General features: G+C 42.7%; 1 protein-coding gene across 1 annotated transcript in view; it reads left to right on the forward strand.

Annotated features, from left to right (window-relative positions):
- The first annotated feature begins 301 nt into the window (after positions 1-301).
- Positions 302-21931, forward strand: part of LOC134629447 (B-cell lymphoma/leukemia 11A-like) — a 33370-nt gene continuing 11740 nt past the window's right edge. Inside the window, exons 1-2 of the mRNA XM_063476781.1 lie at positions 302-592; positions 3286-3678. Of these exons, the coding sequence (XP_063332851.1) occupies positions 538-592; positions 3286-3678 (448 nt within the window). The 5' untranslated portion in view covers positions 302-537. The remainder of the gene's footprint in view (positions 593-3285; positions 3679-21931) is intronic.

Below are 21931 nucleotides of genomic sequence, written 5' to 3' on the forward strand. Positions count from 1 at the left end.
TTACATACGCTCTTTGGTTCACGCGCTTTTTACTGCTCTCCTTGTAAAACAGTGTCTCTCTTTCTCTCCCTCGCTCTCCCTCTTAGCCCAGCCCCCTTGATCCCCTTCGTCCATTGGTGTCTTCGGGGTCTCCCTTTTTTTTCTCTTCTCTTCCATAGGTAGTCCATAATGAGTGTCCATTGGCTTTTATTATGGCTTGTCCCCCTCCCACTGGCCGCCTTCGCCCTGCCCATGTTTTGTATGTCTCAGTTCGTCCAGCGCCTGACGTTCAAGTTCGCAGAACGTCACGTCCGCACTTGAACTTGCAGCGCAGGGGGCTTCACTATACCCCCATCACTCTCTCTTTGCAAAAAAGTCATGAAGAGCTCCGCACAGCCCGCACCGCACTACTCCTCACCCTCTGTATGATCAGCAGCTCATTGCTTTTTTTCCTTGTTGGCTGTCAGACGCATCAATGAAGATATTTCATTTGGAGTTTACCTTGTAGGAAAGGATTTCCCAATGTGAACTCAGCTGAAAATCCGTCACTAAACCAACATGTCTCGCCGCAAGCAGGGCAAACCCCAGCACTTGAGCAAACGGGAGTTTTCGCGTAAGTGGAGATACATTGCATTTCGACTTAATTTCATTGGTTTTTCCTCTCGGTGACCCATCTTTTTCTGTATACGGCAACTTTCTTTTAATACTTAGGATACGTCCACGCACGGACCCACCGCTGTCCTGACTAAAATGACAAATCGCAAACATATCCAAGACTACAGGTTATCTTTATAATCATCACGAGGTCTCCTATAGGAAGTTTTGGAGCAGCGTGACAGGGAAGCTCAACTTGTGTTGGTTAACGCGTTGTATAACACAGCCTTCAAGGTTTCTTTCGCCATTAAAGGGCATGCATGAGCTTTATGGCCAGAGACCTTTGCCTATATGAAGGCGGCACAGACTTACAACTGCTGCCATTCACTTAAGTTTCCATGTGCACCTTTTGAAGCCACAGCACTACTACAGTGCAGGTCCTTTTTAACTGTAAAAATGCATTTACAAAGGTCCTAGTTGGTTTGGACACAGGGAAGTGGTGTTTACACACACACACACACACACACACACACACACACACACACACACACACACACACACACACACACACACACACACACACACACTTGTCCGAAGCGCAAAGACCTCGTGTGCGTTACCTATAAGGAATGCAGTTTCTTTGCAACAATTTTTCAGCGCTGGCGTTTAAACACGGCATATCCAATCCATTTGTATCCATATATTGCATAAATACGCAGAAATATCCGTGCGCGATACTGTTTTGAGATGAAGGAAGAGAAAAGAAGGACAGTCGTTTTACGCGCGTGTATGGTAAAACTGCAGGGCATTGATTTTGATTGAATGTCACATTCTTCGCACTGTTGAGACCAATTGTTGTTTGCCGAAGAATTTTTTCGCTCCATTCGTCGGTTAAGAGCTTTATCAGTATATTGCTTTATCAATGCACTCTTCGCGCGTCAGTAAATGCGGAGACGTCTCCAGACTAGGTAGGCTGTTTAAGTGTAAGTTAGAGATCGAAATTAGGAACCTGTGCTTTTCTTTTATCGTTATTCTTGTATATATTTCTGCATGCTCTTCTTATTGCCGCTGAAACAAATTATGCTCTGGCAACATTTATTCTATCATTTGTCGGAAAGCTGTCAGATGGGTTGCCAGTGGGGGGCGCAATTTGATTGTAGTCCTACAGGCCACTCGTGAACTTGAACTTGATCCACTTTATCCTGTCCTGCTTGACCAAGCTCATGCACAGGATCGGTTCAGCAGCAGTAGGTTATTACATATTTTATGTTCCCTTGAATGTATTCATATTTTTTCTAAAGGTACACTAAAGGTACAATATTCCTCACATTCAAAGAGGATCCAGAAATAAAGTGTTTACAAAGAAACAGTTACAGACCTTAAATTATGAAGAAAAAATGACCAAAGTGTATAAATATGCTTTTGTTTAATGACATGAAGATTTTGCTTTTGACCAGTATAATTCTGTTATTGGTTATGACCCAAATCAGTTTAATTTACTTTGGAATATTAATTGTTTTTTTTTAATTATTGCAAAATAAATAAGACTGCATGAAAACACTGCAAAATTCTGTTCTAGTGCTAACTGTCAGCTTTCGTGTCGCAAAAAGGCACCATTAGAAATTTAAATAGGCGCTTCCTTTTAATTTTTGCATTTATTTTAAAATGAAAATAATCCCTTTGGTGTTTTCAGCAAGAGACTGTAGAATGCAATGAATGATCTGCCAGTATTACAGGGAGTCATAATACTCTAAAACAGTAAAAAAGACCTAATGATTTTTCTGATAGTGGAAGAGACCTGCTGCTGTAACCCAGTGGGAAACCTTGGCCTAAACTACTTTAAATTCTAGCACAGTGTGTTATCAGAAAAAAAACACATTATATTTTAGCTTTCAAAGTTATTCACATCACTCTTGCTTGACATCAGAATGAGATTATTTGGTTTGAAGAAAATCTTTCCACCTAAACCAACCTCATACACCTTGTCTGTGTCCATGGCATAAGCTGGTTAAGATAAGTAAAATAGGGGTGAATTCCCTCATCTTTAATGCAGCTCGACATAGAAGTAACAGGGCCTATCTTGCATAGTCCCTCACCACCTTCTCATCTGACCTGATATAGAATTAAAGCTTGAACCGGCGGCAAGAATTCATCACATCTTATCTCAACATCCCAGTCGGGGCGCCAAGTGTCGTTTACCATGTGGCTAGATGACTTCTTTTAAAATGCTCTCTCTGCTCACTCTCTCTCTCTCTCTCTTTCTCTCGCTCTACTTCAGGGACCTACTCCACATCCAACCCCTCAATGTCTAACCTTGGTTCACGAGATCCCAGCACTTTTAACGAAATGGGGTCCAATCATCTTGAACTCAAATTAGAATCTATTTTTTGATTCTCAGAGGTGTTAGGTTCATTAAAAAAGCGAGATTGGCAGCACAATAAAGAGGGTCAAGCAACTTAATCGTTTGACTGCTGCCTGCGAGCTGAACATGTCAGTCCTTATCGAAGCAGTCTGTGTGCTCTTTCTTCCTTTCTGCCTTTTTTTTTTTCCCAAAAATCCCATCTGCACATATACTCCTCGGCCTTATTCCTTTACAAGAAAATATAATAACAGTGTATGTAAGAATCCATTTCCAATGACTGAAAACTCAGAAAAATATCAATTCTCGCTTCACTACATGTCACAACTGTCTTTCTTCTTTTCTTTATCCAGCTGAGCCGCTCTCAGGTGTTTTACCAGAAGAAGACTCTCAGGACTCCCCCAGCCTGGGAGTGGCTCAGGGCGAGCCCCTAAAAGGGGACCAGGACCTGCTGACCTGCGGCCAGTGCCACTCTCGCTTCCCCTTAGCTGACATCCTGCTTTTCATTGAACACAAACGAAGGCAGTGCCACGGTAGCCTCTGTGTGGACAAACCTCTGGACAGGCCACCTTCCTCCCCACTCGCCTCTCCTCTTTCCACATCCTCGTCACACTCGCGGACCCAACATCAGCACCAAAGGAGGGTGCGTCAACCTGTCGAGGTGGCTGTTCAGGTGTCACCGCAGGATGAGGATTGTTTATCTGCACCCTTGCAAGGAATAATCCCTAAGCAGGAGAATATAACAGGTAAACACACTGGAAGCTTAACATGGCTGCCATGCAAGAGTAAACAGATGAGCAGGAGAAATTTGCATTCAAGTGTGAATAGAGTCTTGAAGCTCTAGATTGTGTGGAGTGGGTCACACTTTTAAGGTTCATAGGCAGTTTATCACAGAAGACAACAAATACTCGCTGAAATTTCCCTTCTAGTAGTGAGGATGTGTCTAATCAGCGTAACCTGACAGCGAAATGTCTGCTGCTACATTTAGGAGTTGCGAATTTCCCTCAGTAGAGTCATGAATACACATGAAGATTAATAAGGATATTGATAAAAGGCACCGAAAAAGATGCACGGAGACAGACAAAGAAACAGATTATAAAAAGAGAGAGAGAGAAGAGATCAGTTTCTTTTGGTTTGTTGCTGCATCACAGATGTGCTCAGATCCTTTGGACTTCACATTCTCTCTCATGTGGTCGCGAGAGATGTATCTCTATCCCTGCCTGGCTTATTACACTGCCATATCTCTTGTACCCTCAAATATGCGCCTGCTGAAGCTCACTGTGATTCTAAAATTAAAGAGATAGAAAAGAATGTAATTACGCTGATCTGTCAAGGAAGAACTGTTTATTTGAGGAACACTACAGCCACTAATTGTCAGTGTTTTTCTTGATTTGAGTAATTAAGGACTTCTTAAGGCAGCTAGTTGGTTTGTTGGTTGTCCACTGGGGCTAAATGAGGCTGTTGTGAAAACATGAGTTGCTGTGCAAACAAGCATGGGTCCCTTATGACTGGTTTTATAGAGTGGAGTTTGATTTTGACCAGCCCATTTTGATGTTTATTCATTTCCTTTAACAGATCTGATAGCATGTGCCAGACTGCGCTGATTGCCTGGGCAGTTGTGATTGAATTTGAAGCCAATTCAGGCTGAATGCATAGAGGGTAGTTTTCAATAATGAGCACTACTGTGCTGTATTAGTCAGCGCTTCGGCTTTGCAGATGGCATTGTAAAGGGCTACTGTTATTTGTTGTCAATGTTTTAGCCCTCTGCCTTACAGAATAACCACTGTTCATTAGTGTGCGGTTTGTTGAAAATCTTTCTCACAAACTGGGATGGACGCACACATGCTCAAAAAGCACACATTCTTCTGACATGCCTCTTGGCCTTGTCAGCTGTTCGAACACGCCTTTCCTTGCTCACTTGGATCATCGTGCAATGGAGTTCACATGATATCATGAGGTCACTAACACTGCGCGAAGAGCTTTATTTATAGGTCTCATTTCTTTGGACATTGTGTAACAGTCAGGATTTCCTTGGGTTAATAATGAATAGGTTAAATTGACTGTATGTGGTGCAAGATTGCATCCTGTTGTGACACCTCACCTGATTTTGTTATCATCCTGTTATAAAATCTGAGGTCAAAATTAACAGTCTGTGCTGCAGAGTCTGTGCAGGACCTCATATCAGTTATACATGCATTGCATATAAGACGGCCTCGTCCCACCGCTTTTTTTTTTGTTGTCCAAGATTGATGGATCCAGACTGGCAGTGCCAGCGCGCCACCCCATACTCCATATGCTAGCTGCCATGTTCTCTTACCCTGCTCAGTTAGTGGCTGACACTGAGCTGAGGCATCTCAATATATACTGTTCCTACGAATGCCTCAAGCCCAGTCCAATCCAGGCGAGTGTATTATAAATTACACCCTTAAAGATTTCCCTGCATCTTGCTCCCCTGCATCATTCAAATGAAAGTGACCCTTCCAATCTCCACCCCACTCCTGAAATATCACTTGACACGGAAGGATTTCCATATGGACAGCAGTTTGCGAAGGCAGCGGCTCTGGCTAGGTTAAGGAAAGTTGCTGCTTGACTAAAGGGAGCTGACACCCAGAATGGTTGAACTTGTAGGTGGGGGGATATGAGAAGGGTGAGGGCTGAGGAATGAGGGGCAGTACGTAATAGACCGATAGCTCAGGATGAAGCTGTGCCCCTCAGTCTGTCTCTACAGGACAGCTGAGGCCGTCTGGGAGTCTCATGACTGCAGCTGGGGTTTGGGTCTGCAGTCTGGGGCTCTGAGCTGTTAGACGAGGGCAGAGCAGCCTGCGTACCGTCATTTGCATGATAAACAATTAAAGATATGCATAGAGACATCGTAGCTTGTCTACAGACTACGGTTGTCCCAGAAATAGAGCAGATGATGGCTTCTCAAGCAAATGTGATTGCAGCGTATAAAGCTGCTTTTATTTCCCAGCATAAAATTGCTATTAAAGAGACAAACCGGTAAAGTGGATTCAAAGTTTTTATTTACATTAATTATTTCATGGAGTAAATGCAATTGTTATTAGCACAATAAATAAATTAGAGTCCTCTTTATAAATTAGCTACACAACGACAGTGCATATTGTCTTCTTCTTGACCTATTTACAAGAAATAATATATTTTCCAAGTTCTTTGTCTTGACTAGATTGCATGAATTTTGTACCACATTTTTTGAGGTATTATTACTACATTGTTCTGCTCTGTATTTATCCATCACAGCATTAGCACCCTTTTGAATTCTCACCAGTGTAGCCACGTGTGTTAATGAGGCCACTGCAACCGTGGAAATCGACCACCATCTCACACTTCAGCTTCTTTCCAGCACCCTGCCTCCATTGTAACCTGGACTCTGAATCGATACTGAGTCAATTACGGCAGCCACCTTTCACCCTTTTTTCTCTATGAGGAAGAAAACATTCAAACAACAGAGAAGCATTTCTTGCAACACCTCTGTGGCTGTGGAGCATTTTCTTGCAGCAGCTTGCCTGTCCTGTTTCTCCCCGTGTGTTGTGGAGACAAAGGTATTTAGCAGGCTCCATATTGGCATTGTGCCACCTTTCTCCAATTTCCCCTCCTTCACCAAGCAAATACATATACACACACACTGGGTGCCTGTCATGCAGAACTGGGGGGCTGGGCAGTGCGTGGAGATTGTGCATTAGTGGTGGTGGGGGGGTGAGAGGCTCCTTGGTAGCGATATCTTTTCCTGTGTCCAGTGTGCATATGCGTCAGCAGACATATGGGTCACTGTGCAAGTTTATATCCGGTGCTTTTGTTTGGGTGATCACTTTAATTGATACTGAAAAGGCACAGATGCGTGCTGCTGCAATGATTGGACACCAGCTAATATTTTAACATAAGGACTCCATTGTCTGTAAAAAGTGACTCTAATTTGATCCTACAGTCGCTTTGGGCTGTGATAAAATCAGTCCTATTTTTGGCAGTGGGCTCCACTAAGTTTTAATGAAGGTGAACAGGAGTGGTTTTTAGGATGAATTTTTCATGGAGGACATTTTTGTATGCTGAAGCCAAGCTCTAAACACCCACAAATGTTGTCAGTGGAAATTCGTCAGCCTTTGTTGTTGGATTAAATGTTAGTGGTTCTGGCTGTATTCAAGTCTACTGAGTGTTTACATCTTGAGTGCGGATGCTGTGAAACTAATGTACGTGTAAATGTGTACATTTATGTGTGTATAAGTGTGGTTTTGACCACTTAAAATGTTTATAGGTTTCCGTGTGTGTGTAAAAGTGTGTGTGTCTTGCTGTTTGTAGCTTTACTACCCTGGGCGTGCAGGCTGAACATGAAAGAGTCTTTGACTTGGCAAGCCTTGCCTGAGGACACCCCTCTGAGGACTATGCCAGGCCAGACTTGGCACACAGCAGTGGGCCTGAGGGACAGGCTGGGCCTAAATGTGTGTGTCTAAGAGGGAGTTAGAGGAGGTGTGTCTGTTTTGCGGGTTTAGGAGGCAAAACGTATGGTGAGGTGGTGGCTATGACTGACAGTGGGAGTGTGTGAAGTTAAGAGCAGGTATGCAGTAGATTGTGCGTGCTGTCCTCAGGGGCTCCTGGCTTGGACTTCCTGTGCCTCTGTTTGTCTTCTAACAACCCCGGCATCACAGCCTCGGGCCATTCAGGTGGAGGCTAGCTGAAATATGCACACACACACACACACACACACACACCTACACACACAAACATGCATGTGAACATTCAAAACTCCCACAAATGCATGCACGCACCCACAGATGCACACACACCTGTTCTATGAACACAACAGTGCACACGCCTCCTTTAAAGATGCACACATATGCTACAGTGCACACATACAGTGTAAACCCCCTCCTGTGAACCTGTGTTTTGTCTGTAATAAATGTGTTACGGCAGAGGCCCCATGATGTGTTGTGAGTTGATGAGATCTGTCAGAAACATATGATCCTTATTTTACCCCCCTCCCCTCTGTCCCTCCCACTCTCTTCCGCTTAGCCTTTCCTCTCTGTCCCTATCTCTTTCTCTCCCTCCCTCGCTCACAGCCTCTCTCCACACATCGCTCCAGTAGTTTGTCTTGGGGGACTGGAAACTGAAAGTTTTGGCTACATTAGTGTGTCTGCACCTCTTAAAGCCTTCCAACGTCCACTCTAGAACTCATTCTCACTCTCACAGATTTGGCTACAGAGTGAGGCAGACATAAACACTCACACATACACTGCCTCCATCCATCCCCTTTACCCACTGTCAAACAAAGCTATACAACAGAAACATTCTTGTTTGTCTACAGGCACGTCATGCTGGATGAGAAAGTATCCTCAAAAATAAGCATGTCTTGCTGCTGTCTTGTCAATACTGTGGCAGGCAGTCACATCACGGGGTCAGAGGGCATCTGACAGCATCAGGGCCTGTCATGCCAGCCACCGGCTTCACCACCTGCAGGTTAATGACTTTATTTTTAGACAGAACAGAAACAGAGAAGAAAAAGTGTCTTTGATACAGCTGTTGCTCAGGAAGTGGCAGATGAGAGCAGAGAGGAGAGAAATAGTATTTTAGGAAGTAGGCAGGTTAGTTTGAGGTGAGAATGGGAGCAGATTTGACAAAGTAATTTTCCCTTTGATGTTTTCCTAAAAAAATACCCATTTTGTCATAATCCTGCAAGTCTTTATTTAGGTCACTGAAACCGAACCAGATTTGGATATTTTGTATCTCTAAGAGTAACACACTATCACAGCTTCTATCTCTATTCAGAATGTCATCTCAACCTCTGATATTCTTTTTGTGACTGTAGCATTTAAGGGTGTAGTGATGTTAAGTGGTTGCTTTGTCTTTCTCCAACTGAAGGTGATAATACTGAGGCCATGGGAGAGCCACAGTGACAAGGACATTGTGTTAGTCTGATCCCACTGATCCTGGTCACTATCTAGTTTCTTCCTCCACAGTCTGGCTCACTACAGGTTTCAGTGACAGTACTGACTTGTCAGAACTGTGAGTCTGTTGGTGTGTGTGTATCTATTTGTACATTTGAACTTGGTTGGATGGTTGCGGACAGCTCAGTCTTGCCCACCTTATTTCAACCACAAAGTTACAGGACACAGGGCCCTTCTATCTGATGATGCACACGTGAAAATTCCCAACCTTTATTCTTGGTATATTCCTTGGTGGGTGCTCAGAAATGCATTGCCTCCTAATAGCTCAAATTAACCATACATTTCATCTTAGATTCAAATCCCAGATCTTTTAAACATTCAGAAGATAGTTAATTCATTTACTTTTGAGAGTATCTTGATTTAGTCATTAGATTAAATTTAGGCTGTAAGGTGGTATCGGCATACTGCAGTTTGCTTTGCACACAAGCATACGAGCACAAGCTTGCACACAAATGAGAGTGATGCACACAAGGTGATCACTTATGCACGGATGCATGCATGCACACACATACTTCCACAACTGACCCCCAGCCATCATTCCACACAGACACACGCATGTACGCACACTCATGAATGCACACTCCTGTCCCAGGCACCCTTTACTTTTGCAGGCTGAATCTCACTGATAACATGCTGGCGCCCTCATTTAAATTTGAAGCGCTTCTTTAATCTTCAAAGGCCTGATTGCTTTATGAATATGCATGGACTGAGCTGACTCTCAGTTCATTACCTTGTTGTAAATTCTAATGACCATTAGGGCCCTGCACGGTAATTGCCAATTGTTTTGCATTTTTGATTAGCCCATTACCGAAGCACATTCTGAACATGTCTGCCCTGCCTGCCTGCCAGGCCACAGCAAGAATCGGAGGGAGGGGGAGAGAGAGATGAGAAAATAAAAGAAGAGAGTGCAAGGGAACCTAGTGCGAAGGGTGGTGAAACACAGTTTAGGCAGTGTAAATTTTGAGGCTTGGCTCAAAATGTTGTTTCGGGGGGAAAGTGGGGTGAGTTAGAAGGGGGCAAAAAAAAAAGAAAAAGAAATGTAAAAGCTGTAGAATTGGATGTTCCCTAAGCAAGCTCCATCCTGCTTGTTTCTGCAGAGCTTGAGTGCAAGAGTGTGTACCTGACTGCATTTATGTCAGCATGTGTATTTGTTGACTGTGTGTGTGGATGTCAACTTTACTATGTGTATGTACCCAAGTTTGCGTGCAGCTGGATAGGGAGGGGTGCTGTGTTGGGAGCGGAGAGATTCTGATAGTGCATCCCAATGCACGTTGTGTCTGGGACTCATGAAAGATTGATGGTTCCTAGCAGAATGGCATCAGCCTGCTACAACTTGATAACATCTAATGGATAATTTAGCACTCTAAAACCTGCAGGCCAGTCCACCTCTCTAGAAGGCTGAAGAGGACAGCAGCTGCTGGGCTTTTGGGGCCGCTGCTCTGACTGTTTGTTGGAAAAATAAATGAGAACAAACAGAAAGAGGTGTAAGAGAGGGAGTAAACGAGGCAGGAAGACAGAAATAAAATGCAGAAGTGTTTCTGTGACCATGATTTGAATATCTCAACTGAGTTGATTGCCCAGCTCGGGTCACAGCAGCTTAAAAAAATAAAAATAAAATAAAATAATGCATCTTAACTTGAAAATATTCCTAATACAGTCCTCATTAGCACTGCAGGAGCTAAACTCTAATCCAAATATCTAATTTAGAGCTTGTAGAGGGGGCTTACTGGACATGAAGCAACAAAAAAAAATCAAATTAAAGTAATTATACCCTTATTTTCTTATTTTGCTCCTTGCTGCTACAGTTTCACAATTGTTGCTTCCAACTGTATATATAGCAAAAAAAGCAGAGAATATAATTACAAATGGAAAAGTCATGTCACTGCATTTTTCTGTATGACAGACCACCCAGATATTTTGATCCATAAAATATTGCCTGTGTTAAGAGGGATACTTTCATTCAGTTATGATTCTTCTTCTCTCTCCCTTCGCTCTCTTTTTCTCCCTCTCATGTACCATTCATAATCTCCATAGTGTTTACACAGAGCTTCGAGGCCTACTGTCAGTCTCTTATTCCCAGACTATTAAGCTGTTGACAGTTTGGTTAATCGTCCCACAGTTTGACTTGAGGGGAATCAGAGAGAGGTCAGCAATGTCTGTCTCCAAGGTGTGTTGAGAAAGTGGCTTACATGTGTGTGCTCTGTGGCATGCCTTTTATTGGGAGTTTGTCTCATTTTGGATGGGTGGGTGAGCAAGCTGTCAGTTTGTCTTTGCCGTGGTTGTGGAGGGGCCAGAAACACATTACAGAAGTGATCAAGATCTGGATCAGCTATAGCAAGTTCCTAGTTAGAGTTAGCAGGCTGCCTGGATGGTTTATATCCAGCGTACGGATGTTCATAGTCTCATTCACATGTGAGAGAGAGACGTAACAGCATCAGCAGGAGCAGCAGCAAGGCCCAGTATGTCCAAAGGAGGCTTGGGCAGACAGCATGATAGATGGCTTTGTTAAAGGGTCCCAGGGTGTCCCCTGAACTTGAAGCACTCTGTTTATCTTGAATAGGAGACGCACATAGTATTGGGGGGCAGTGAGGAGGAGAGAGAGAAAGAGAATGATATAGCTTTCAGGGGAACGAAGAAAGGGAGCGGAGCAAGAGGGGAGATTGCGGGCCGGGCTAGTGTCTGAGCAGGCCTGCATGGGGGTTGGGGAGGTTAAGGGGGGGTCGTGAGCAGGCACGGCTGCTGGAGAGACAGAGAGGAGGGAGGAGGGGTGGGGGGGGGAGCTTTCCTAGTAGCTGTCCATTAACAGATGAACTTGGCAGTGGTCCAGGCCTCAAAGGTCTTGGGAGACAGACACACATGCACATATATTCACACACGCACAAACATAGACAGATGTACACTTTCCTGGTACCTGCTCACTGTGGATGGAATGCCACCATGGTTCTTTTTTGTCCAGAGGCGAAACAGGACACGTCTCTGGTTCACCTATGTCAGAACCAGTTCAGACCGGTTAGTCAGCCAGGGCGAAGGAGGCAGACGGACGGGCCTTGTTGCTCAGCCCTCCTCTTCTCTCTCTATCCTCGTCCTCCTCCTCTGTTTTCCAGGCTTTAGTGGAAGGAACAGAGAGAACCTCTAACCTGAGGGCACAGGACAATGCAGAGGAGAGAAAAAAGAAGCGGGGGAGCGTGGGAACAAAGCGAGAGACGAATGAATCCGGTCGCAAACAGGGTGGGAAGAGGAGAGAAAAGTGTTTGGTTGTTGTTGGTGCTCTCCTCTTGATGGGGCAACATTAGCTTAACACCACTGCTGCTATTGTGTACTGAAAACATGACGGCAAACACGAGATTGGGGGAAAGAATTTGATGTGGAAAATGCACATAATGGACTGTTGTGCTGTGTGGGCGAAAAACCGCCTGTGTCAGTTGCAGCCATATTTCATATAGCATACTGTATGTGTCGGCGTTGGTGAACGTGTTTGTCTGTGTGAGCTGTAAAAAATGTGGACGCAACTTCTCTTCTAATTATGACTCGGATGTGTCCCTCGAGTTTTGAGAGCAAGCTGTTCACGATTCTACTTCAAATGTTCTCAGCTCACACACAAACCTTCCCTCAGCATGGCAGATCAGAAGGCTCTGTCACATCGCGAACATCTGAGGAATTCTCGGATGCCACATTTTTGTCACTTTATGATTGCAGGTTTTGAAAAAACAGAGCCTCCCTCTTTAGAATATTTATGATTTTAATAAAATTGCTTCTGTGATTGACAAGATGTTTACATTTTTGGCCGCTCACATACTCATAATTTTAAGTGAAAAGTGGGGTTATGACTCAAGCAGAAGTGTGTAATGCTAAGGTGAGAAAACTGACTTTTTTTAAAAGGTGTGATACTTGTGTGAAAGGTTGGTTGTGAAGACATGGGGATGTTTAAGAAAAGGAGTGGATTAGGTGTCACCTTTTCAGCTAGCCTTGCAGGTGTCTGCCGCTCTTTTTTTTTTTTACCTGATGCCTGACTTTCTCTCCCTCACTTCTTCTTCTCTTCTTCTGTTCTCGCTCAGAGCCTTTTGTTATTTGATTATGACAAATGGACACCAGAGAAAATCTTTAAAGTTCAAGTGCAGCTTTTCTTATCTTGTCTCAAACATCTTAATTGCAGTAATCTCTTTGATTTTTTTTCCAAGTTTAGAAACAGTTGATGAATATAAATGCAATGATTTTATAAACAAGTTCACGTTTGTGCTCTGGAACCAGGGGAGAATCCAAAAATAGACAAGTGTGATGTTTTAATATAAGTACAATAGATGTGATTATACGTACCCATCACATGCATGCTGCAGGAAAAACGTGGATAATATATATTTGCATGACTGTGAGTGTATGCACTTAATTGTCTACATGTAAATGTGTGCAATCCTATTTGCATGTATTTCACACATGCCCACATTAGTTTGTTATTTATAAAGAAGGTTCTTCTTTTTATCTTCCCCCTTTACTTTCAGCCTTCAAGCTATTGCTCTATTTCTTAGAAACATGTTTTCTTTCCCAAAAATCTTGTGTGGCTACTTTGGTGCGGAGGCCAAAAAAATATCTTGCTTTTATATATGTGTGTGTGTGTGTGTGTGTGTGTGTGTGTGTGTGTGAGAGAGAGAGATGATGGCTGTTTTTATAATGCCCCCTGCAAATTTGCATATGTATATGTGCAGATTGTATGAGAAGAGCTCTCACACTTAGAGCAGTTGGATGGGGAGGGTGATGGGGGCTGCTGCAAGGGTTGTGTGTATGGTTTATGTGTGTGTGGGTGTGTATGTGTGTGTGTGTGTGTGTGTTAAAGGCGAGTCTTATTGGCGCTTTCACCCCCTCAGACAAAGCCGGCCACTACTCCCAGATGGTAGCCTGCTCTCTTCGGCCATGTGTCTGGTATTTGTATGTGTGTGTGTATTTGTGTGTGTATGTGTGTGTGTGTATGGACACAGACATCTAGAAAGACAGAGTGATGGAGAAATTTGTGTGTTTGTGTGCATGAGATTCAAGCAGATGCTGAGAGATGGCCATAACTTGAGGAAGCATACATAAAGACATGTAAAGACTGTGAGGCTTTAATTCATCCTTTGGATGGGTGTGCATGATGTGCCGCGTTGCGTCTTGTTTGAAATGCATTGGAATACATAATTCAAGATAGATGGACAAGAAAACAGAAACGGATAATGTGAGGACTCAGGGATGGACAAAATGGGACAAAAAGATGGGATGGAGGAGGAGAGACAAAGATTGGTCATTTTTAAAGGTGATGACCTAGAGATGTCAATGGGTACCTCTCTAATGGGGTCAGCCTTGAAGACTAGGCGTCAGGATTATGTTTACTTCAACTGTCTGCTGGGCAGCAAGACAATGAGTCAGGAGGTTAGCATCTTGCGTAGGGAACATACCATGAAATGCTGATGCATTCTATAAATATGTAAAAAAGTTCTTCATTCAAATGAGATTTGGATCACTACCCTTTACTATGACATCATGCTATTAACCTACGAGTGTCTCTCATATGTCAAGTAAAAAGTAATCAACTTGGCAAATAACTCTAATGGTATAAGAGTCCAGATATTCAATATGAAATCCTGCCTAAGGGTTCTGTCTAAATCCTGGTGTCCCCCTGGGGGTGTATGTTAAAGCAAGCCTTCAGCCCTGTTAAGAAGGGGCTATCTATTGCTTGGACAGACTCCAGCTTCTCTGACCTTGATGTTTGTTTTCCTTGTATCCCCAGACATAAACATGCTTCTCGCATCCAGACACACAGACAGTCAGGAAGTTTTCCTCTCTGATGTTTTTCTCTTGCATCTGGCTCCTATGTGAACACAGGACAGAAGTAGTGGGTTTGAAAATGCGTGTGCACGAGAACAAAGTCAGGCGAACACAAATGTTGTGTGAATTTTTCAGTGTGCATTTTTTTTACCCCCTCCACCACACACACACACACACAAACACACACACACGCCTCCGACTCAGGCCCTTCTCTTCTCTGAGACCTGTCAAACTGGTTCTCTTTCATTAAAGAAAAACCCTTCTCCGTTTTCTTGACCAGGTAGTATTTTGTTATCAGACAAGAAACTAGATTCCCTTATGACAACCTTTTGCCCCACAGCTCAAAGTGCCAAGATAACCATTCCCTATTTATACCTTTATTGAGGCAAGCCCTTCTCTGCTGGTGAACGGTCTGGCAGTGCTTTCTGTGCTGGACATGCCCTGTTCTCCCCAGGCTCTGGTACTGCATTGGTCTGCCAAGTTGCAGGGCCAGATTGCCTGTAATAGGCCTGCCATTTCCCTCTCATCATCTGTCAGCACTCTGGATCCAACTGCAGGGTCCAAAGAGGGCTACCACTCTCCAATTAAAAAGGTTAATTTGCCCTCGCCGATCTCTTCCGCCTCCCCCCCTACAGCTTTACTATGTCTTCATTAACACTCACTTGTGTCGGTGTAGCTTTCTTTTCTCTTTCTCTCTCATTTTACTTGGTTTCTGTAAATACTGCTTTAAGTTGAAAAGGTAAGACTGAATGGCCATTAACATATTTTTTGAGCCAGCATATGAATTAAATTGCTGTCAGTGGTTTCAAAGTGCTTTTGTAGCCTTGGCCAAGCAAATAATGTTAAATTCAGCAATCAGTCTTGAGCGCACAACTTCCTGCTTAATGTCACTTTGATTAACTGACCAGTCTCAGTAGAGGAAGCATGGGCTTAAAGAAATAGTTTGATATTTTGGGAAATATATTTTGCAGCTTTCTTGGAGAAACTAAGATGAGAAGATAATTGCAACTGTACTGTGCAAATCTTGCTCATATCTATCTATCTATCTATCTATCTATCTATCTATCTATCTATCTATCTATCTATCGATAGATAGATATACAGATATAGATATATATATCCGAGATCTCTGTCCAGAAGAGAGCAGTCCTAGGAACAGCAAAGATACTGCGCAGGACCATGAAGCTCCCAGGCAGCTGGAGGAGCCCAGCTTGAAGGATAAACTGGGGCGTGTACTTGTTTTGAAAAGTTTCCTCAAACTCAATCAAGCTTAACAAATAGCAAAAAACATCCTGAGCATTACAGTAACTCTAGGAAGTGCACGAGATGACGGTGAAAATAAGCACATGCCTGTCCAGTCAAACGAGGAGAAAGATTGACAGCTCTTTCCGTCTATATGGAGGCCATACTTCATTGTTATTATCCTCACACAGTGATGTCAGTCTCTTAAGCCTAAGTCAAACCTGAGTGGATGAGCAATGTGCAAGTGAGACTGAGATCCACCTCATTTAAACAGATGGAGAGGAGATCTTGACCAGATGAGCAGTTATAACTCACTCACTCTTTTTCTGTCTCTGCTTGGTGCTTTGGTATTTTCTTTTTTCCTCTCAGTTACCTCTTTCTCCCTGATCTTCCTAGTTCTCTTCAACGTTGCAATCTTTTTATCTCGGAGGGAACTCCTCCTCATCCTCTCCCTCCCTCCCTCGCTCTCTCTCTCTGTTTTTTTTTTTTTTTTTTTGCCTTAAGCTTCAGCAGTGGTGTCACATGGCAAGATATACATGTGGACATGTCGCTTTGTGATCCCAAAGCTCAGGAAGGAAGCTGCCTCTAACCGCTGCCTGTGCTGCTGCATTCTGTCAGTTAGCACTGCCGTCAAAGCTCCATCCTCGCGTCCGGCCAGCACAGCTAATAAAATATTTGGTTTGTGGATCTTTTTGAACAGGATATTGAGATAACTGAAATATAGATAACGCTGGTTTTGGATTTGGACATTTTTCTTCATTTGTCATAACTCCTTTAGGCATGATTTTAATTATTTTAGACATTGGACAACTTTTGCCATAAGTTATTCAGAAGCCTTTCTCCTTACATAATACAGCTATGGTAAAAAATAAATAAATAAATTAGCTACGCTAAGTTACAAAAAATATGATTTTTTTTATTCTTACAGATTATAATACACTATATTTAGAGGTTTGATGAGAAGTAAATTTAAATTAACGAAAAATACAGCCTTGTCTGTACAGTTATTTTACCTAAATAAATCGGTTGTAGCAGCTGTGTCATCATCTGCTGTTGAGTATGAAAGCTGTTAAGTATAAATGAAATTGGGGGGTCATTCTTGGTAGTTTAAGTGATTAACATAAGCTAATGACTTTGGAAGGATGAACAGGAGGTGAAGATAAAGGGGGGGGAGGATGTTGTCTGGCTCCCTCACCCACCATTAAAGGCCTGCCCCTGGACTGAAAGAGTGGGCCAGTTTCCCATGCACGGGCAGCACACGCAGGCCCTCTTTGGTTACACAAAATGTCTGCCTGTATGGCTACGGAGAGAGATATTATTAGCGTTATTTTGCCGGAGTTATATGAGAGCATGGTGCTTTTAGGACCCCTTGTTTGAGTGGCTGACAGATACTTGAGTTCGTGCTGCAGATTAAATGAAATTTTAGCAGCTTTTTCTTGGGACTAGGCCATAAAACCACACAAAGGAAGCAGCTGCCACTAATGTAATCTAGAATGGGGTGCTGCAGTGTAAAGCTGTCCACCACTCTTTTGTTTTTCCATTCTTCTCTTCTTTGCAGCTCTTTATGCCATTCTTGACACCCTTCAACTACACCCCTTCCTCTCCTGATAATATCCTTGTTCTCTCATTGCCCTTAATTCCTCTTTTCATCAGCTACCCCTCCATGTACTGTAGAGGTGATGAAACTGGGGGAGAGCAATAAAGGGCATGTGTTTTATGAGCAAACATATCTTTTTATGTCTTTATATATCTATACAGCAGTGTCAAAGGTACATGAGATAGCATTTGGGTCATCTGCAAAGCATTCTCAGCCACCTTGGCTTTCTTTTCTATAGGCCTACACTATATGAGCTAGAAATGTATGGAATGAGGAGCTATGCAGGTTAACCTTCCGCAAACAAAGTTCATTTTTCAGAATGTAACACAACCAGTCTGCTGACCCTTGTGTCAGTTAGGAGTTGTCATGATTTCTCAAAATGACAAGGTGGATCTCGAGAATCTGAGAATTGAGAAAAAAAATTCTGCGATTGTATAAGTAGCATGCGAAAGAAGCTGTGGAAGGAAGACTTATTTGAAGTTGACGTTTGTATCAGCATAGCAAATTTTTTAACTGGCCGGCGATGCTTTACTCAAGTAGTAACTTCTGTAAATGAAGTTTTATAGTCTGTTAGAGAAGCAATGGCACAAACATCTGGCCCATAAATCTCAGGTGTGCTGCAGAGTGCAGTCTGAGGAACCAGTTCTACCTATCCCCTGATCAGCCATTAATCCAAATTTCTGCATTTCCTCATGCATTTATATATCATTTACAAGAAGTCTTTCTATTGTAGGCATTGCACTGTGACGTGCTTCTGTACCGTCTAATACATGTGAAAATAACCTGAAAGCACAGTTCAATGCATTGCTTCTGCAGTGTGCATACAGCAAGTATATGAGTTTGTATATATCCTTTATGTTTTTTTGAATATGTCTTGCCACTGCCTGTTGAGGAATGTCTCAGCTCATTGGGCCTTTCTGTAAAGAAATAATGGCTTTGAGGTGGACTCAACCAGCCTGCCTCCCTGCCAGCTAGCTGTACGTGCATGTGTCCTGTTCTGCAGCTGTCTGTAAATAAATCCTTCTGTCACTAAATGCACACAGGCTTTCTTCACCTGTCCTGCTTATCAACTCTTTTTGAGAACTAAAAGCTCATTTTGGCATTTTTCTAAAACATCTTTTACTAGATTTAAAGTAAAATACGGTTGCTTATTTGGTGATTATTCTTGCTGAAATTTGGACTTGTTACTACCATTATCTCTCTGATGTGCTCAGTCTGCCTTGGATTATTTTAGCTTGGTTACCTTTGGTTTTACACAGCCTTTGTAAAAACAGTAAATTAATGTTTTGCACACTTGCCCACCAACATGACATGTTTACTTAAAGCTGATGACTTCATAGAAACAGTTCTTTCCCCCCTTTTACCACCCTCCTTTTTTGCTCCTCTGCTTTGCTCTCCCTCTTTCCATCCCTAGGGTAGGTTGCTATAGTCCCCCTTATAAACATAGTAATCTATAGGAGCCCTAGACCCAGACAGATTTTTGGCATGGCTGTACAGGTAGCATTCCAGCACGGTTTGAGATCTTACGGCCCTAGCCTCGTTAAAAGCCTGATTTATGCTTTACAGCTGGGCACAAAGGAACCTACAGGTTGGCTACCTTAATTAATATCACGCTCACTACAGCTTGGACCTATGCAAGGATCTGACACACCTCCGGGGAGAATATGCAGAAAGATCCACGTGATGGTGGATGGTGCGACTGTGCACGTAACTGAAAAGACAGCTGAAAAAACAAAAACAAATACAAAAAACTTGTACCTGTGTTAAACATGCTTTTACAAGCACATGCAGTGCAGCCAAACTGAAGCCATCACTGATATATATGCCAAATTTGTCTTCAATAGCAATATTGGTTATGGGTGTTGGCGTTCTGATCTGTAAGTGCCATTCTGTACTGTTTGGCCCATTATCTTCCATTCTTTGCTATAGTGGCTGATCAGACCACATGTCTTCAATTAGTATGCAGGAATCTAGTACGGCGAGACTCGAAGATGAAGAATTGTGTGAAGCGTGGCCTGCTATTGCCAAGCATATGGCCCATCTATCTTACAGACTGTTACCGATGGTAAACGTTGCATGTACATGAACTGAATGCCTTAAACCTGCTCAAACAATACAGTCTTCTCTCTTGCAAGTTGTGTTGCTGAGAAAAAATATAATTTAGCATAAAGCGCAATCAAACTTCAAATCACTGATTTGGCAAATTATTTTAAGGCATTAGTCCAAATAACAATGATTAAATAAAAAACAAATAAACAAATGTCATATGACTTTTTGGTATTAACCTCCCGTAACACTTTGTATTACAGCTTGGTAATAACATGGTAATAACATGGTAACCATGTACAAATAAAGCTGCAATAACTACAGTGAGAGCAATCCTGTTGTAAAAGTCTAGAAAAGGAGCCCAAAAAGAAATATATATAGGTCACTTTGGATCTCTGACCACTTCTTCGCTCTCTTATGTCTCTCCCTGCTTCTGTAGTAAGGGGCTGAATTTAGGGCTGAACAGGAGGCCATTTTGCAATTTTAATCAAGATTTGGAAAGCGCCTGGGCAGAGCAATGGCCCAACACAGTTTTCTCCTTGATGAATTAATAATGTAATGGGGAATGGAGGCTTGGAAGAATGGATGGTGGTTGGTTGGGGCACTGAGGTCTCACTGTTAGGGCCTGTGTCCTTATTATGGGATCAGAGAACCTCATGTCCTAAGCTTCAATTCCAGTGTGCTCTTCTTGGTAAAATAAGTGCTAAGATTAAAAAAAAAATCACAGAATATAGTGATCAAATAATTCTGTAACTTCCACTGTGTCTTTTTTCTAAGGAAAATGGATTTGTGAGCTAGATCTGACCCTGAGACACCCCTTGATCTAAAGAGTCTGGCTATTGATGCTTCCTTAACCACTCGACCACCGTGTGCACAGTCACACACACCAGATGGGACGCGTGTTAAACCCTCAGCCTCCACAGCTCCAGGCCACGGGACACTCCAACACACTGGCCCTCTTGTTTTAAAGTGCCATGTCCCTCCACAATGCCTTGAGGCTCCTATGCATAACGAGCTGCTATGCTTGGCCCAAGCTCACATGCCCTGGTCCTCTCACCCTGAGGTGGTAGGACAGGGTGAAAAATAACTGCATGTTTAAAACAGCCCTTGTTCACTGATATCCAAATGATGACCCATGCCTGAGAGCTTCTGGGGCTACTGTGAGCGTGTTTATGAACAAACAACTCAGGTCAACATTAGGCAAAACTTTGTGTTTTCTAAAAGCTGTCCACTCTTGCACAAGACAAAGAAAATATAGTATTGGTATAGATTACCATTGATCCAAGTGCATCTGAAGCCTAAAACCACCACAAAGACCATCAAACAAATGCACCTTCAGTGGTGATTTTGTTTTTACAGAAGTATTAGTGCAAAGAGTTTATCCTTCTCATTTGTGTCAAGTAAAAGTAACAGAGCGTCAAAAAAATTTGCACACGCTGGCCGAACGGATACATTTTGAGATATACCTGGCACAAAATACATGCGAGAAGAAAATGAGAAGTATTTTGAGACACAGGTGTTCATAAGTGAAGAGTCCCTTAGGGTTTAAGAAAAGAAGGATTTAGAGAAAAAAAATTTGCTTGTGTGTGTGTTACAGTATCTGTGTGTGATATAGGCCAAAGGTAAAAGCTAATAGATGCATTGAAAGGGGCAAGGGAGAAGCTATGGGTGGGTTAGAGAGTGTGTGTGTGATTGCGAAAGAAAGACCTGCTCTGACCTCTTTCAGTGCTGTCATCAGAGCGTGTTAAGAAAATAGCGTGATGGAAAGAGGAGAAATGAAGGAGCATGCAGGCTGCATCAGGGACAAAAAGGGAATGACTTCAACCTCAGACAGGCTTAAGTGTTTACTCAGTCCAGACAGATACACTGTGTGTATGTGTGTTACAGTGTGTGAAGCTGTTTTTATCTGTTCGGATGTCCAGAGATGCACAGACTACAGGTCTGTGCCTGTAGATGAGAGAAAGTCTCTTTAACTTCTCTTCTTCTTAAACTTAGGCCAACTTCGTGTTTATTTTTCATCTGCTTTGTGTTTTACCCCGACTTTTAATTTATTATTTATGTTTGGCTGTTTGTGCAAGTCCATCTAGGAGTACGTGGTAGTGAATGCAGATCTTGCCTCATACAGCCACACATTTCACTTAACCTAGTCCCTATTCCAGTACTAGAGGAATAGAGACAAACGATAAAATACCATGAAATTCAACATTATGTTCATGGAATTTTTTGAGTGTTTATTGCAAGAGAGCATCCTGTTCTTTAAGCTACCATGGATTTCAATATCTTTATAGGTGGATAGGAGACTGCTTAACTGTCTTTAAACAATTGCTATTTCATAAACGATACAAGGATGTTGCAGCCTGGCTCATT

This window comes from Pelmatolapia mariae, linkage group LG6 (assembly GCF_036321145.2).
Source record: "Pelmatolapia mariae isolate MD_Pm_ZW linkage group LG6, Pm_UMD_F_2, whole genome shotgun sequence".
In the NCBI taxonomy this organism is placed as follows: domain Eukaryota; kingdom Metazoa; phylum Chordata; class Actinopteri; order Cichliformes; family Cichlidae; genus Pelmatolapia; species Pelmatolapia mariae.